The sequence below is a fragment of the Streptopelia decaocto genome, assembly GCF_964273445.1.
Source record: "Streptopelia decaocto genome assembly, chromosome: 3".
Taxonomy (NCBI): Eukaryota; Metazoa; Chordata; class Aves; order Columbiformes; family Columbidae; genus Streptopelia; species Streptopelia decaocto.
The window spans coordinates 35823234-35838875 of NC_138656.1; the positions used below are offsets into that span (position 1 = coordinate 35823234).

Sequence of the window (15642 nt, forward strand, 5' to 3'; positions counted from 1 at the left end):
AGAGTAACAGTATTACTTCTGTATTGACTGAAGACATGTTTCCCAGCGTTTGACAAGTGGCCAGTGAAAGTAGCTCAGAAACTATGGTTAGTCTACAGACTGCTAGTTGTTTTTTTTATGTCTCATCTAGATAATGTAGTCAGCTGATAGCTGTAGGGAAGGGCGATAGTATATGCACAGACATTTATGTTAATTGAGCCTTTGGATGTAAGGGAAACTGAACAAAGATAATTCATCACTTTGTGTGACTGAGTGGGGGGTTTTATATTTCTTTCTCTTCCTTTAAAACATGAGCATCTTGCAGTCTCCATTGGACAAGATCCTGGGCAATCTGACCTAGACACTGTTGCTTTGAAAAAGAGGAGGTTGGACTAGATGATCTCCAGCCAGTCCCTTCCAGTCATAATTATTCTTAGTGTATTTATCCTCACAACATTCCAAGAAGTAGGAAAATGGCAGGATTCGAGTTTCCACGGTTGTGGTAAAATGATGCTTAAAAAGATATGGAAAGAGACTTGACTGTCTGAAGTGAGCTACAGATTGATGCTACACTCCTAAACCAAATAGCACCCTTCTTTCAGTCCTACATGGGCTTAACATCTATGTGTATTATTGAAACTCCTTCTAACTGTCTCCTTTGTAGAGTGGTCAGATGGCTCCAACTTTTGCCCAGGATGTCAGATACCCAGATGACTTCCTTACTTTGTTTCTGAGGCTTGTACCTCACACCAGCTTCCTTGGAAAGTGCCAAATGTCTGCAATAACTTGGTTTAGATACCCATTTCCAGACCTCTTGTTGTTTATTTAATAGGACCCTAGCAATATGCAAATCCTGTTTGAAGATATTTAAAAATCTGTATGTATTCAGTATGACACATGCCATGTATCACATGCCATATAGGGCAGGACTTAATTAGCTGAGTCATCATTCCTGAATTGACAGCAACATTTTAAGTGTTGGCTTGCGTGATTTGTGCTATGATACACTTCACTAGTACTGAAAAATGAGTTTGGTGATAAGATATCGAATGGCACATATCACTTGTTACCTGAATTGCAGTTTATCTTGGTGTCTAGCTGTATATATCCACATTGGGAAAGCTAAGAGGTTATCTACCACATTTGTAGGAATTAACTTCAGAAATTCTTTTTTTTTTTTTTTTTTTTTTTTTTTTTTAGGGTGTATGACAATCTTACCCACTATCCTATTTCTGATTACAAGAGTATTGAAAGAAACAGCAGTAAAATCAGCAGATAATCAGGTCCCACCTCCAGTCAGTGCAGCCCTTCAAGGAATAAAAACTATTGTTACTCTTCCAACAGTCAAGACTGATGAAACTCAGAAACAATGGACAGGTCTTATCCGCAGCACTCTGGCATCTATCTTGGAATACTCTCAACCTGGTAAGTGATTTCCTGGTGTAGGAGGGTTAAAATTAAGAGAACTAGGTTTTGCTGTAATGAAAAGGCAAGTATTGTATCTGCCTGTAATTTAATAGGCTTCATGTCAGAGCTGGGGATTAAAAGTGGTGGTGAATTGCTTGTAGAATTGAAATGGGAGAAAGACCTGAGTGCACACAGTGTAACTACTCAGAGTTGCTTAAGATGTTCTGTTGAAGACAAGCACAGCATTTACTTTAAGAAAATGGAGTTGCATTTCACGAGTTCTCATGCCGGATTTGTCCTCGTTGGCTTGTTTTATGTGACAATATTGATCATAACTTCCTGTTAGAAATTTTGCCTTTTGCAACTCATCTTGCAGCACCGCCTCACCTCGGGTCCTTTCTGTAGGGTCTTTTTCTGTACTAGTTCAGACTTTCCTTTTCCATTTGGAATCCCATTATGATGTAATTATTTAATGCTTTAGATTTTCCTCAGCTTGATCTTCCCAGTCTTCATTGTTTCAGCTAGTGACTTGTATTTGGAACTTGGAAATCTGCCTTCTGATATTAGTTGATCTGAGATCTGCTGAATGTCTCACAAATAAAACCTAAAGGAGTTCTAAGCTGAATTCACTTCACTTCCTGGACCATGCCTCAATTTCTGTGACTACCAGCAACTCTAGACATGTTGGCAAGGCCTCAGCAAACTGTCATTTCCAACCCTCCTTTCTTCTTTCCGCAGAATACCTGCTTGTTTAAAGGAAAGGAGATTTTAGTTGCCAAAAGTGTTTGTAGAGGAATCCATCTCTTACTGAATTTGTAATTGTTCAATATCATACATAGATGTGACACCTTGAATTAGACCTCAGTAAAAATGACAGTCAGTGTATCTTTTAAGTGTTTGCTGACACGATTCATATGCTTTTAACGACCACGAGTGTTAAAGGTGAATGAGTGTGAAGACAGCAAGGGATAATTGTGTCAAGGCTCATACTGGAGTAGGATATTCACAATAGTGTAACAAGCTTTCAGTGGTGAGCAAAAATTCTACCTCTGCCAAAAAGAAAAAAAATCTGTTACCCAGCAGCAGTTTGTCTACTGCATCTCTTTAGAGAATTGCAGGCTTCTGCTCTTGGTTCACATTAATACTTTGCCTTGCTCTTTGAAAAGCAAAAAAGATGTACAGTCTCAGCTGTGTAGTTAGTAAAACAGAGAGACAAAGATTTGTCATTTGCATAATGGTATTTCAGCCAAAAAACATCCTGTTACATCCCCAAGGAGCCATTTATAGAGACTGAAGAGTGGCTTGAATGGAGTTACTCATGTGAGAGACGAGTAGTGAGTAGGTAATTGCAAACGATCCTGAAAATGTCTGAAGGGGAAGGATCAGTAGATTTGTGTTAATCATGTCAAACTTCTAATTTGATTTGTCACATCAGCTCCTGTCTTCCAGCCTTTTGTTGCTGTAAAGATTTCCCAGTCCTGCTTTCCAGAAACATTACTGGCTTTAGGCTTTTTGGCAGACTTCAGAAATCTTCCTCAGGTCCCTGCAAGAGTGTATGTTTTCCTTTCCAAACTTCTGTGGAGTGGGATACATCACACACACAAGAATCTAAGCAAGGTCTACTGCATGTGGTTTCAAGTCTCAGAATTCAATAAAATTCAAACACATTTAAAAAAAACTAAATTTATTAATTAAATTGCTTGGAGTAGTTTTTCAAAGTGAGGTTTCACATTATGGTTAGGCCAATTGAGTGACTAGCTGACATCTGTAAAGGGCAGTCATGCTGTTTATCTTTTTGCTGACTATGTATCTGCTGTTTCTTTGTGCCTCTTAAGGGAGACCAGAAACAATGTGGCCAACAAAACCAGCAGAACAGTACTTTATATGTATATTATAATAATTATATGTGGCAAGTACAGACTATCTGAAAACCAGGAAAGGTTAAAGTAGGACCATTATTATTAGTGACAGGTAGCTGTCAGATCAGCTAGTCTGTGAAACCTCATGATCAATAAAAGCTGTTGCCACGCTGGTTATCAGTTTCTTGCTCTGCTGTATCAGCTGAAGAGATTAAAAAAAAAAAAAAAAAGCTAAGTATATTTTTTAATGGGGGAAAAAATCTAAAAAAACACAGTTCTCTCTTTTGCACATTGAAAAGAAAAAATATGACTTGGTTAGAGAAAGCATTTGTGATGTTTTCTCCTTGATGTTTAAGTTTCTGAAAGTTTGATTTACTTTATTAAAACAGCTATTAGAATAGAGTTGCTCAACTTTTTCTGTCACATTTAATAATGATAAAGTGATTTTTTTTTTTTTTAACAAGCAGATGCATATTTGTATGCACTTGCAAGTAAACTCGAGGAAATAAATGTATTTGAAATTATCTGTGTTCACTGGCTTTTATTGAATAAATTCTAAACCCTTTTTGGAGTAAGCTAACAGCATCTTTGTTTTTGTTTTTCAGAAGCCTCTAAACCTATTCTTGATGAAGTAAGCATACTTACAGCTATTGCTCTCTTCCTTTGGTCAGCAAGCACAGAAATAATTGGAGTGCAGTGTTTACAAAATGGATGCATGAACAGATTTAAAAGTGCATTAAATTCCTGTGATCCTTGGGTAAGACCATGTTATAGGAATGTGAATGATATATAGCTGAGAAAAACTAAGTGTGATGTATATACCGTATTTCTTGAATGCTTTGTGATGCCTTTACTTCAGAGACAGATACTGCTTGTCAAGATAACTTTCAACAGTGCATTATAGAAATTCTTTAGTGAGCAAAACAACCCAAACTAAGTGCTGCTGGATAATGTGCATTCATGGCCTTGTGCCAGGTTCTTGACTTGCGGCTTTTTAAAAGGAAAATAATCTTTGATATGTGAAATTTTAGCAAATGAAAAGGTTAGTTACCAGAGAGTGGTGACATTCCTACATTAATGTTGATCTCTTATAATATGAATTAGACCGCTTTTTTTCTGTAGATAAAATTACAGCCCCCATTTCTCATGAATTTTGTTTGTGTAAAAACCTGTGCTTATTTTACGTGTTCATACAAAACTCAGTTTGAGTGCAAAATGTAATTTTGTGGTCACCATCAGAACATCTAAAGATTGTGAATCATCTGTCTCCTGATTTCACTTCTGCCCTTTGGTTTGTCTTTATTGAATTATCTTCTAAATTATTTTCTCACTAGAGAGGGAAAGTAAAAAGTTGTAGACTTACTTCTTTCAAGCAGGCAAATGCACTGTATAGTTAAGCTTAACTTTTCCAGCCATGTATACGTCAGTTTGTTTGAGTGTGTGTAGAAATCTGCAGGTGGGAGCTGAAGAGAAAAATCTATAGTGTTTCCACAAGTAAGCACTGCAAAGATTCCCAAGAAGAAAAACATGCAAAAAATGCTGATATGTTTAGGGTCACAATGAGGTATTTAAAATCCTGTTTAGACTGATAATTCTTCTCTGCAGCAGAGCTGGTGTTTTCCAGCATAAACATAAAATTCAGTTGGTTTTGAAGCCTGACTTTGGGTGGAGAGCTACTTAAAATTTTAGTGTGTGAACGGAAGTGTCAGTTGTATTAAGCAGAAACTTTTATGTCATACTCTCAGCTCTTTATAGCACATGAATAGTGAGAGTAGCACATCTTTGCCCACCACCCTGCTGGAAAGCTGTCAGTGAGCTGGAACTTACCACTATTTTTGTAATTCACAGCAAATGCTTTGACAGCAGCCAGATTGTGTCCACTCTCCCTGTTGATGTGCTGAACATATAATCTGTAATACTTGTGTGTTTGTCTTAGTTTTTTATCACAGTATCACAGTATGTTTGGGATTGGAAGGGACCTCAAAAGATCATCTAGTCCAATCCCCCTGCTGGAGCAGGAATGCCTAGGTGAGGTCGCACAGGAACATGTCCAGGCGGGTTTTGAATGTCTCCAGAGAAGGAGACTCCACAACCTCCCTGGGCAGCCTGTTCCAGTGCTCTGTCACCTTTACTGAGAAGAAGTTTTTTCTCAAATTTAAGTGGAACCTCTTTTGTTCCAGCTTGATCCCATTACCCCTTGTCCTATCATTGTTTGCCACTGAGAAGAGCCTGGCTCCATCCTCATGGCACTCACCCTTTATATATTTATAAACATTAATAAGGTCCCCCCTTAGTCTCCTCTTCTCCAAACTAAAGAGACCCAGCTCCCTCAGCCTTTCTTCATAAGGGAGGTGCTCCACTCCCTTAATCATCTTCGTTGCCCTACGCTGGACCCTCTCTGGCAGTTCCCTGTCCTTCTTGAACTGAGGGGCCCAGAACTGGACACAATATTCCAGATGTGGCCTCACCAGGGCAGAGTAGAGGGGAAGGAGGACCTCTCTTGATCTACTAACCACCCCGCTTCTAATACACCCCAGGATGCCATTGGCCTTCCTGGCCACAAGGGCACAGTGCTGGCTCATGGTCATCCTGTTGTCCACCAGGACCCCCAGGTCCCTTTTAATACAAAACATTAATTATTGGGGTCAGTAAGTAGACACTTTTTTGTAATAAAAGCATTATACTGATTGTACTACAAGCATTGAACCAATTTTGGAAAAAACTTCTGAGGAAATACCACTGCCTCATAAGAAATAAAGGAGCGTTTTTGCAACTATTACCACCTGCAAAAGTCTGAAAGGTTTGGTATCATGTATAGTAATAACCAGAAGGCTGGTGAACAAAATTTCGTTTTGCTCCAACAAGGAAACTATGTTAAGACATACTTTTCTCTTGATGCTAATGGGTAAGTGTTGGGTGAAAGAGTGCCTTACATGCTTCAAAGAAGCCCTGATTTTACATTTCAGGAATGTTTGTAGACTTCTGTGAATGCAGAATAGTCAAAAGATTTATATAGGTGGAATAAAATAAACTGTGATGAAATTGTGCTGTCAGATGCAGTTGTAAAACTCTTATTTGAATTGTGCATGCATGTAAGAAAAGACACTTTTACTCCTTATTTTGAAGGTTAATAATCTTAACAGCTAATCATGAGTAAAGTTTAAAGAATGTAGACAGAAAGGGAAGGGAATTATTTGGAGTGGTATAGAGAGATAGAGGAGTAATTTGTTGAAACAGGTCAAAGATGATGCTGAGTAAGGCATTAGAAGATGATGTTCTGGACAGCTCTCTTAAAAAGCGTAGAAATGGTATTAGAAGAAGTGTTAATAACTTCAGGCCTGAAAAAATCAATTGTATAAAAAACTGCAGCCATATGCAGTGAACTAACAGTGACCTGAGCTGCACTTGTATTTTGTTACTATTATTTTTTAATATCTATGACTTATATTTAATGATTTTATTTATACATCTGTGTTTCCAGTCATCCCCAGATCTCCTCACAGATCACTGTGTTCAATAATAGCTTCTCTAGAATGTTTCTGTTCACATTGTGCTCAGTACCTCATACTGTTCAGACTTGAGTGCAATTTGAAAGCACATGCAATGTTTTATCCTTGTATTTGTGAGGCTTTTTACCTCTTCCGAAATTCTGGGTTATTTGTATGGGATTTTGGAGGAAGACTTTTGTATACCCAAATCAAATGTATTTGTAAGTTCATCTAAACAAGATCATCAGTGAGTAATTTTCACAAATATTGACTGCTTTGCAGAGAAAATGAGGGGAGCGGGGTGGAGAAAATGGAAGGAAGATGAGGAGAGGGTTCTGCAGTCCAGCTCACTGTATTGCCCCATGTGTACTCCTGTACTACTGCCAGCATAAGATCAAGAATGAGAAGGAAGGGAGGACAGGTCGGCCACTTCTGTTTACAGCCATGGCTCATGTTAGAGCAATAAGATCGCTTTGATTTGAGTCATTTTATGGCCTATTTTACCATTCTGAGATGGGAATAGCATTTTATGATTTTGCAGATAGATTTACTTTTAGTACTGGTAGTTCTGAGACTTGAAGATGTAGTTCTCTGGGACCTCTGTGACTGCCTTGTATGACATTAACTATTCCTTTTTTTTTTCTCTGAGTTCATATGGTTACTACTATTTAGTGCTTGCAGGCTCTTTGTAACTTGCCTTCCTTTGATTGAAAACTGGGCTAATATTATTTTAGCAGATGGGCTACGTTGCTGCTTTCCTCTTATGCAGCATGTCTCCCTATGCTTTCCTCTTCTTTTTTGATATCACGTGTACTTCACATACATAGATAACAGAGTTTATTAGAATTCCCTGAGTTAACAAATAACTTTCAAGGACAATGTATTTATCTTGATTTGATCAGGTTCAAGCCAAGTGTTACCAGCTTCTGCTTTCTGTGTTCCAACACACCAATCGTGCCCTGTCAACTCCATATATTCATTCATTGGCCCCTATCATGGTTGAGAAGTTGAAAGCTGTGGAAAGGAGCCGCCCGAACAACAACCTGGAACTGTTAGCTGTCCAGGAAGGAATTAAAGTCCTTGAAACGTTGGTTGCCCTTGGTGAGGAGCAGAATAGTAAGTATTTTGTTTTTCTAGAGAAATGTGTAATGCTAAAAATAGGATAATGAGCATTAGAAACCTTGCAGTTAGGAACTTGATGGCATAGTCACAAATAGACCACATCTGTTCAACATGGTTTTGTAATTCCAGTACTAGAACTTTTCTATGTGTGGCCTCGTATAGCACATACAGTATGCTATGCTATTAGCCTTTGTGTTTCTGGTGATTGCAGAAAAAAAAAAAAACTAAATGCGAACTGCAATAGTGAGTGATGTTTTCTTCTGTTTGTAAATGAGCTGTTCATGCCATTTCAATTTACTTTTTTTCTCATTGTTAACTTTTATTTATTTTAGGAGACTCATCACTTTTATCATGTTGCTTCTACAGGCTCAAAGTTTATCTAAAAAGCTCAAGAAATTGTACTGGTCAGAATACCTTTATTGTAGATGGAGCCTCCTGTTTGCTTGAGTAGATAGAATACAGTGTTTACAGTTTAAGTTCAGGTATTCTCTAATTGAAACAATGCCGTTTCTAAAGAAGTCTTTGGCTTTGAATGCTGATAAATTTCCTTGTAAAAATATTACTGTTGTTTTTGTGGTGTGTTTTGTTTAGTTTTCCCAACATACTCCCTGTTGGTATTTCTCTTCGTTGTTGATAAAACACTAAATGTATGTTTGCTTGAGCCCCAGTCTGCTTCTGGCACAGTTGTTTAAGACACATTTAAAATGAGAGAGTAAGCAAAACATGATTTTTGTTAATGCTGGCTGGAGACAATCACCCCATGAGTATGAATGTAATCAAAACCTTTAGGAGAAAATCATTAATTATCTATATTTTTGTAGGCTATCAGATAAATGAGTTACCATTAATGTTTAAGTTCTTTGAGCTTAAAATTTACAATTAACATGTTACACATTTCGCTAGACACAAAAATTAGCCCTATTAATTAGGTTCAGCTGCTTTTTTGTTCCCAAGATAAACCCTTTTGATCCCTGTGCCATGTTAGGCTGTGGCCTCATTAGGTCATGCTAGCCCAAGTATAGCTGTGGTGCTGGTTTTTGGATTGGAATCTTCCAGGATGGGCTAATATAGCAGATAATTGGTCCTGACTTTTTCATGAACACTTGCGTACTAATGGCAGTTCTGTTACACTCAGTGAGGAGGCTGATATTCAGATTCAATTGAACAATATTTCTGTGTGCCTGAAAAGTGTTCTGAAATCCTTTAATGTCATAGGCACTTTACATCTTATGATCTCTTGTCAATGATCTGCAATCTGATGGTGCAAAGGCATCTTTAAAGAGTGTCAGGAACAAAATAACTGTGGTGAACAACAAGAGAAATCTGAAACACAATCCTGGTAATAAGATTTCGGTGACCAACGGACAGGAAACCATCTACATTTCAGTTTTTATTTGATCATCTTTAATTAGTGTGTTTATTGTCAATCCTGTAAACAAAATTGCCCTTATCAGTCTAGTAACTGATAAAATTAGTTTTCTTCTTTTTTCTTCTCTGATATTACATATCATTACATAATATTACATTTTTTTTTTTTCTTTTACTTTCAGGAGTCCAGTTGCTTGCCCTTCTGGTTCCCACTCTCATCTCCTATTTACTGAATGAAAATGCATTTGCCTCTGCATCTACAGCATCTAAGGATCTTCATGAATTTGCACTTCAGAATCTAATGCACATTGGTCCACTTTACCCACATGCTTTCAAGACAGTAATGGGAGCTGCTCCTGAATTAAAAACACGTCTAGAAACTGCAGTCCGAGCAAGTCAGGCCAGCAAAGCAAAAGCAGCTGCTAGGCAACCACCACCCACAGTACATTCCACCCCAACAATTAAACTGAAAACTAGTTTTTTTTGAATTACTTTTTATTATTTTTGGACCATTAAGTAGTCAGAAGCATTACATTATCCCTGATGTGTTACTGCATATATGTCTGTAATTTTGTGTAATTTGTATGTGAAAGGCTGTCTAATAGAGCTTTGTGTAATTACTTGAAATCCATGCATTACAAGGGAAGTGGTTTTACTTGTATAGATTTTTAGGAAGTTGAATGTGATCATATTTATGAATTTGTGTTATAAATTATCCACAAAAAAAACCCCTATTCTCTATCTGGCTAAATAGTTTTATTTATTTTTGAAAGCTACCCCAAACCTTTCAGTGTTTTTTGAAATCTGATGATTGTTATCCTACCATTGTGCACACTAACACAGTGGGGACAGAGGAAGAGGGGAAACTGTTACGCCGCACTTACCATGTACCATGGTGTAGAAGTATGCACTTTCTCCTTCTAAAAACAAAGAAGGGAAGGGAATTCTCAGACCTTGTAGATCATTTCAGCTTGCATGAAAAAAAAAAAAGCAATTTTTCAGCCTTTCTCAAGGTGGATGATCAAGCATGCTGTTGTCTTTCTTTCTGTGGTGTATTTTTCATTCAGGTCCATTTTCATGCTTGAAAATTAATAAAGAATGCAAAGAATCTGATCCCCTATCTCTTCAAAGATAATTTTTAAAGAATGCTTGTGGAATTGAGTTCATAAAGAGAACTGCCTGCTATCTGCATTTTTGTAGGTGTAGATTTTGGCCCTCGTAAGGTGCTGTGTGTTGGCAGCCTTCCTACTCTACCAGACACCAGTTGAATATGATGATTCAGTGCTCTGCTCTTTGTCCAGTCTCCTAGGTATTTATTTAACCTTCTTGCAAGATTTTTAGTCTCATTGGATATATCTTATCTGGAGTCTTTGATAAATTTTGCAGAGCCAAATTCTTTGAGCACTTTGCACCTGTACTAAGGAGGCAGAACACTGGTGAGAACCAAGCTCCTCCAGTTTTTCCTTCCCCTGCCAGGCTTTTCTTTTTTGAAAAGCACGTGGGTCCCCTCACATCTGAGAGTCTGATCTACAGGTTTTGGAGTTCAGGGCTCAAGTGCTGTGCGAACCTTGGAGCACGGAGCCAGTGATTCCCCATGTCTGTCTGCTGCCAGACCTCACCCCTCCGATTGGCACAAGTGTAGAACCATGTATTTTCTTGTGTATACAAGACTGACATGAGTTTTTTAACACTGCTGTTGAATTTATAGGTTTATATGCAGACCTTTCTATACATTTTGCTTTCTAGAGAGAAGCCACATAACTAGAAACTTTAGCTAGGCCTGTGGAGTTTCGTCTCTGATGTTTTTCTGGATACTTGTTAAAAACTGAAAGGAATAGTGAATAGTACTGATTGTGATTAATAGCTGGTTGAAATATTTGTACATCATTATTTTTGAATAATCACTTGCCTACTTTCTCGTTTCCCATAATATCTGATATAACGCTTTGAGTACCTATGCAAAATGGAGGACAAGACAATGCTCTTTTGCCCTGTTGTGTTTGGTGTGTGCCAAATGTTTAACATAAAATCAGAAGAGCTTTTATTTCACAGTGAATATTTTAGTACTGAGGTGAGGACGCAACAAGGGGTGTATGCTCTAATCTTTCAAATGTTTTTTTTTTTATATAAAGATGCTAACATCCAAGTCTTATTCCATTGTCCTACAGGAGTAAAGATGCACACAGAAGTGAAAACAATATGCCGTACAGGAGGAGGAAAGTAATTTCTCTTTTTTTAGTTTTGTATATGTAGCGGGAATTAAATTGATTAACGTATATCACTTTCTAATAAGGATTTCCAGCATTACAAAGTTCTTTTGCTCAGAAAGAAGTTCTGAACCTGTTTAACAATTGAGAGAAAGTATTAAGGAAACTCAGTAAAAAATTGAACACAACAATTTTGAAAGTAAAACTAAGAAAATAAGTTTTGGATTCCCTCCCCTGCAGATACACTAGTAATTAATGACTTTGATGTTTGTTGGAAACTTTTTGTCTATAATAAGGTTTTATTTATTTTTTATCTCAGCATTTCTATGTTTTAGTTAGATTCTAGTTTACAATATATCTGAAAACTCATGGCGGGGGGGGGGGGAAGTGTAGCAATCAAGCATAACTAAGAAGTGTGTAGAAAAATAGAAAAATGTTAGCAGAAGTCAAAATGGCACTAGACAGATGTAGAGGGATAGAGGAGAGGTTTTTCTTTGTATACTGTGTGACTGTGTACAGCATGCTCAGTTTTCATTTGTATACATCCTTCACAGTTTCTAGTCCTTGTTTCCTTCTTTGCTTGTTCCTGGTACTAAAGGTAGAGCCTTGTGGTTTTACATAATATTTTGGCATGAAATGTCATTTTATTAAAAAACCCAAAATAACTTGAAATACCCATAGTTCTTATTGTCCATTGTCACCCTCCTTTTGATATTTGTCTTTGTTGATGGCCTTTTTAATGTGCTTTTTCAAAAAGCTTGTTTGCTCAGTTTCCCTTTCATGTCTTTCCTCTCTACTGTTTCCTTCCTTTCTGGGTGAGCCGTGTTGTTCTACCCTGGTTCCCTGCCGAGCTCCCCCAGACCACGCTCCCTCTTTTGTGCTTTTGCTCCTCTTCCTCTCCTGCTCTGCGACGCTCTCTATAAGCTTCCCTCGTTGTCTTTCCCCCTTTAGAACTGTGGCTGGTGGACGATCTCTTTATGCTTTTAATCTCCGAGGGCTGCGTTATGAAGAGGGCGAGTACAATTTCGGAACAGCCTGAAGGAAACAGGAAGTGTTGCTTGAGTAAGCAGCGGGCGCTCTGGCTGCGCCCGGGGTGCTCTGAGGGGCGGCAGGGCCATCTTTCCCGTGCTGCTGCTGCTCAGCCCCAGCTATAAGGCCTGTTGGTAGCCATAGGTCTGTCCTCACCAAGCCTCACCAGCATGGAAGGCAAACCTGACCCTGTCTTTGGGAGACAGAGGAGAGAGAAGTGCTGCTGACAGCTGCTGCCCTCAGCCCAGGGCTTTGCCATCAGCCTCAAATGATCTTGTTTTCCCTTTCCTTGCTGAAGAGGCAGAGTGGTAACTCCCAAAAAATGCAGTTTTGCTCTCCATTTCATCCCAGCCAGGGATGGGATTATACTATTTGGTGCTTTGATGCCAAATGCTGCCCCTAACAAGGCTGAAATGGAGAAGCCTGGGATGAGAGGTCAGGGCTTCACCCGTGTTTGTGGAACTGCTGCGAGACACCTGCCCTTCTTCTGTCCCCAGGGTGGGCTGCGAGTGTGCCAAAGCCATTTAAATCCAGCTCCGAGGTGGAGATTATGATTAATCCCTGCTCCGCTGCTGCTCAGCGTGCCCTGCCCCTCCTGCCGCGGCTTTGCGGGGCGGCTCGCTCTGCTCTCCCCCCCGCCCCGGGGCAGAGGCACACTGCCAGCTGCCCCCCGCCGCGGCTTGCCCGTCTCTGCCCCAGGGCGCCACGTCACGGGGGTGAGGAACGCTCCCTGTAACGTCACTCCTCGACATTAAGGGCAGCGCGGAGGCGACGAAGGCGGCGGGGACAATCTTCCCACCTCCGCCCCGCCACCCAGCGGAACCACACTTCCCAGAATGCCGCGGGAGGGGCCGGGGCGAATCGCGCTCTGGCATTGTCCCCTCCGCGTTGCCGTAGCAGCCGGCGGGGGCGGCTGTCAGGCGGTGACGGCGGGCGGGACGCGCCCAGGTTGTTGCTGCGGCCGGGACGCGGCTGGGTGCGGGCGGCGGCTCGCGGAGGAGGGGGCGGTCGGCGGGGAGCACGGCAGACCCGGCCCGGCCATGGACGAGCAAGCGGGGCCCGGTGTTTTCTTCAGCAACAACAACAACAATAACGCCTTGCTTCTGCCGCCGCCGGCGGGCGGGCCGGGGCTGGAGCCGGGCGAGGCGGCGGCAGCAGCGGCCGCCGCGGCGGCAGCAGGAGGAGGCGGCGGCGGGGGGGTCTCAGCCTCCGGAGCCGCCGCACCGGTGTCGGCGTCCCGGGCTCAGTACAGCGTGCCGGGCATCCTGCATTTCCTGCAGCACGAGTGGGGCCGCTTCGAGGCGGAGCGCGCCGAGTGGGAGGCGGAGCGGGCGGAGCTGCAGGTAACAGCCGCGACCTCCTTCTTTCTCCCCGTCTCTGCTCTGGCGGCCGCTCCCCTCCGGCTGCGCAGGGCCGGGGTACCCCGGCCCTGCGCAGCCGGAGGGGAGCGGCCGCCCTACCCTCTGCCCTGGCTTTCCCCTTGTCCCTTTCCCCATGAGGGAGCGGTCACCCGGCTCTGCCGCGGGCCATTTCCCTCCCCTCGGAGCGTGGCCGCCCCCCGTCGCTGGGCGGAGGGGCGTGACATGGCGGCGGCGCTGGGGGGAGCGGCTCCCGCCGCCTCCCCGGAGTTTTCCGCGTGCCCCTCCAGGCCCGGCTGCTTCAACTTGTCACCAGTTTCATAACCCGCTGTTCCCAGTCGCTCCCGGCGAGCTGCCCGCACCACTGGTGCCGCTGCCCGTCCGCGGCGGGCGGCTCCCCCCGCTCCGCGGGCCCGCCGGCCCCTGGCCTGGCCCGGGACACCGGCTGCCACTCCTTCGCTGTTATGGGACGCGTTATGTAGTGTTTTAAGTTGAAAAGCGGTGGGGTTGATGCGCTTATTAATGTATTGAAGGACTGATAGTGATCTTGTGGTTAAAGAACTTGTGAACTGCTGGCTTGGAGCCGTCGCTGTCAGATACTTCACTGACGGGCGCGTTACATTAATACCGGCCGATAATGCAACCTTCGTTGTTCCTCTTTGGCTTTGTTTACAAGAAAATCTCTTTTGTAAACCTTAACACTGTCCACGTTACCAGCCGTTCACTGTTTGATTCTCAGTTGGCCATGCTTGAGACTGAAAAGTGTCGACTTGGGCTTCCTTTTTAGGCCTCCTTTCTTTGTCTCTTGCTTCCTGTCCATCTCTTTTCTTTCTATATCATTGCTTGAAACTGCTGTATTTATCAAGGGAGTCCTGAGCCTGTTTAGCAACGTGAACCACTTCTCTGACTATTTTTTTTAAATTAGTAGGGAAGTCATCTTTTTAATTGTACTTCCTATGGTAACATCAAACAACCGCTCTGAGAAGGGTGGCCGATGTGACATTCTTCATTGAGGTTTCCTTTGTAGGAATTTAAAGGAAGTGGTCGTGAGGACAAAAGAGTAATTTTAATTTTAGCTTCAATGATTCAATGAAAAATTCATTAGTAACTGAATCATGTTTCTACTCCATACATCTAGTAAATACTATGCAGAAAGTATTATATACTATGTAGAAAGCTTGGCTGTGTATAAGAACATCATGTGTCACATGCCCAGTGGAGTCTTGTAAATATCTTGACTTTTTTTATAGTCGATATAGATCTCAAAAATTGATTTGCAGAAAATCCATTTTACAGGACCCAGGAAATTCTGCCAGTGTGTTAACACTTTGTGGATTTATAATGCCCCTTGACAGAGTCTAACATGCTATTCCTCTTCGCCCTCCTCCCCTAAGTATCTCTCAAAAGCTTGGGTGTTATGGATGAGACAGGAGGAAAGAAGAAGAGTAATGTATTATCAGTGGCAGAACTGGGAATATAACCCTATTATAAGTTGTTTGCTTGAACGCCTTTGGCTCTTGCCAAAACATCTCAATAAAGTTATAATTAGCTGTGGCTGGCGTTGCCACGAGCTGTAACAGCATTTATCTGCTGCAGAGTCATGTTCAGAAAGGTGCAAAATTCTTGGCTGTCTCTACAGGCATCAGACGTTACATCTGCTGTGACCATTTGCAGTTGAATGTTCTTTGATCCATGTGGGAGGTTTGTGTTAGGGGTTCAGCAACTACAGGATGTAGAAATTGTACATGTATAGTTGAAGGATAACAAGTGTTAATTAAAAAACAGTTCTGAAGCCTTTTGTTGGCCTATATCTTTGGAAGTGTTT

At 41.5% G+C, this 15642-nt stretch overlaps 2 protein-coding genes across 6 annotated transcripts in view; both read left to right on the plus strand.

Moving 5' to 3' along the window:
* The window catches only part of HEATR5B (HEAT repeat containing 5B), a 61787-nt gene extending 49518 nt beyond the window's left edge, over window positions 1-12269 (plus strand). The window contains exons 33-36 of one of the 2 annotated variants that reach the window (XM_082049540.1): window positions 1180-1404; window positions 3851-4002; window positions 7636-7849; window positions 9406-12269. In XM_082049540.1, coding sequence (XP_081905666.1) covers window positions 1180-1404; window positions 3851-4002; window positions 7636-7849; window positions 9406-9710 — 896 coding nt within the window. In that variant the 3' untranslated portion in view covers window positions 9711-12269. The remainder of the gene's footprint in view (window positions 1-1179; window positions 1405-3850; window positions 4003-7635; window positions 7850-9405) is intronic. The other variant, XM_082049541.1, reaches the window with a different exon arrangement.
* Window positions 12270-13427: 1158 nt separating this feature from the next.
* Window positions 13428-15642, plus strand: part of STRN (striatin) — a 71909-nt gene continuing 69694 nt past the window's right edge. For all 4 annotated transcript variants that reach the window (XM_082049559.1, XM_082049560.1, XM_082049561.1 and 1 more), the window contains exon 1: window positions 13428-13802. In XM_082049559.1, coding sequence (XP_081905685.1) covers window positions 13500-13802 — 303 coding nt within the window. In that variant the 5' untranslated portion in view covers window positions 13428-13499. The remainder of the gene's footprint in view (window positions 13803-15642) is intronic.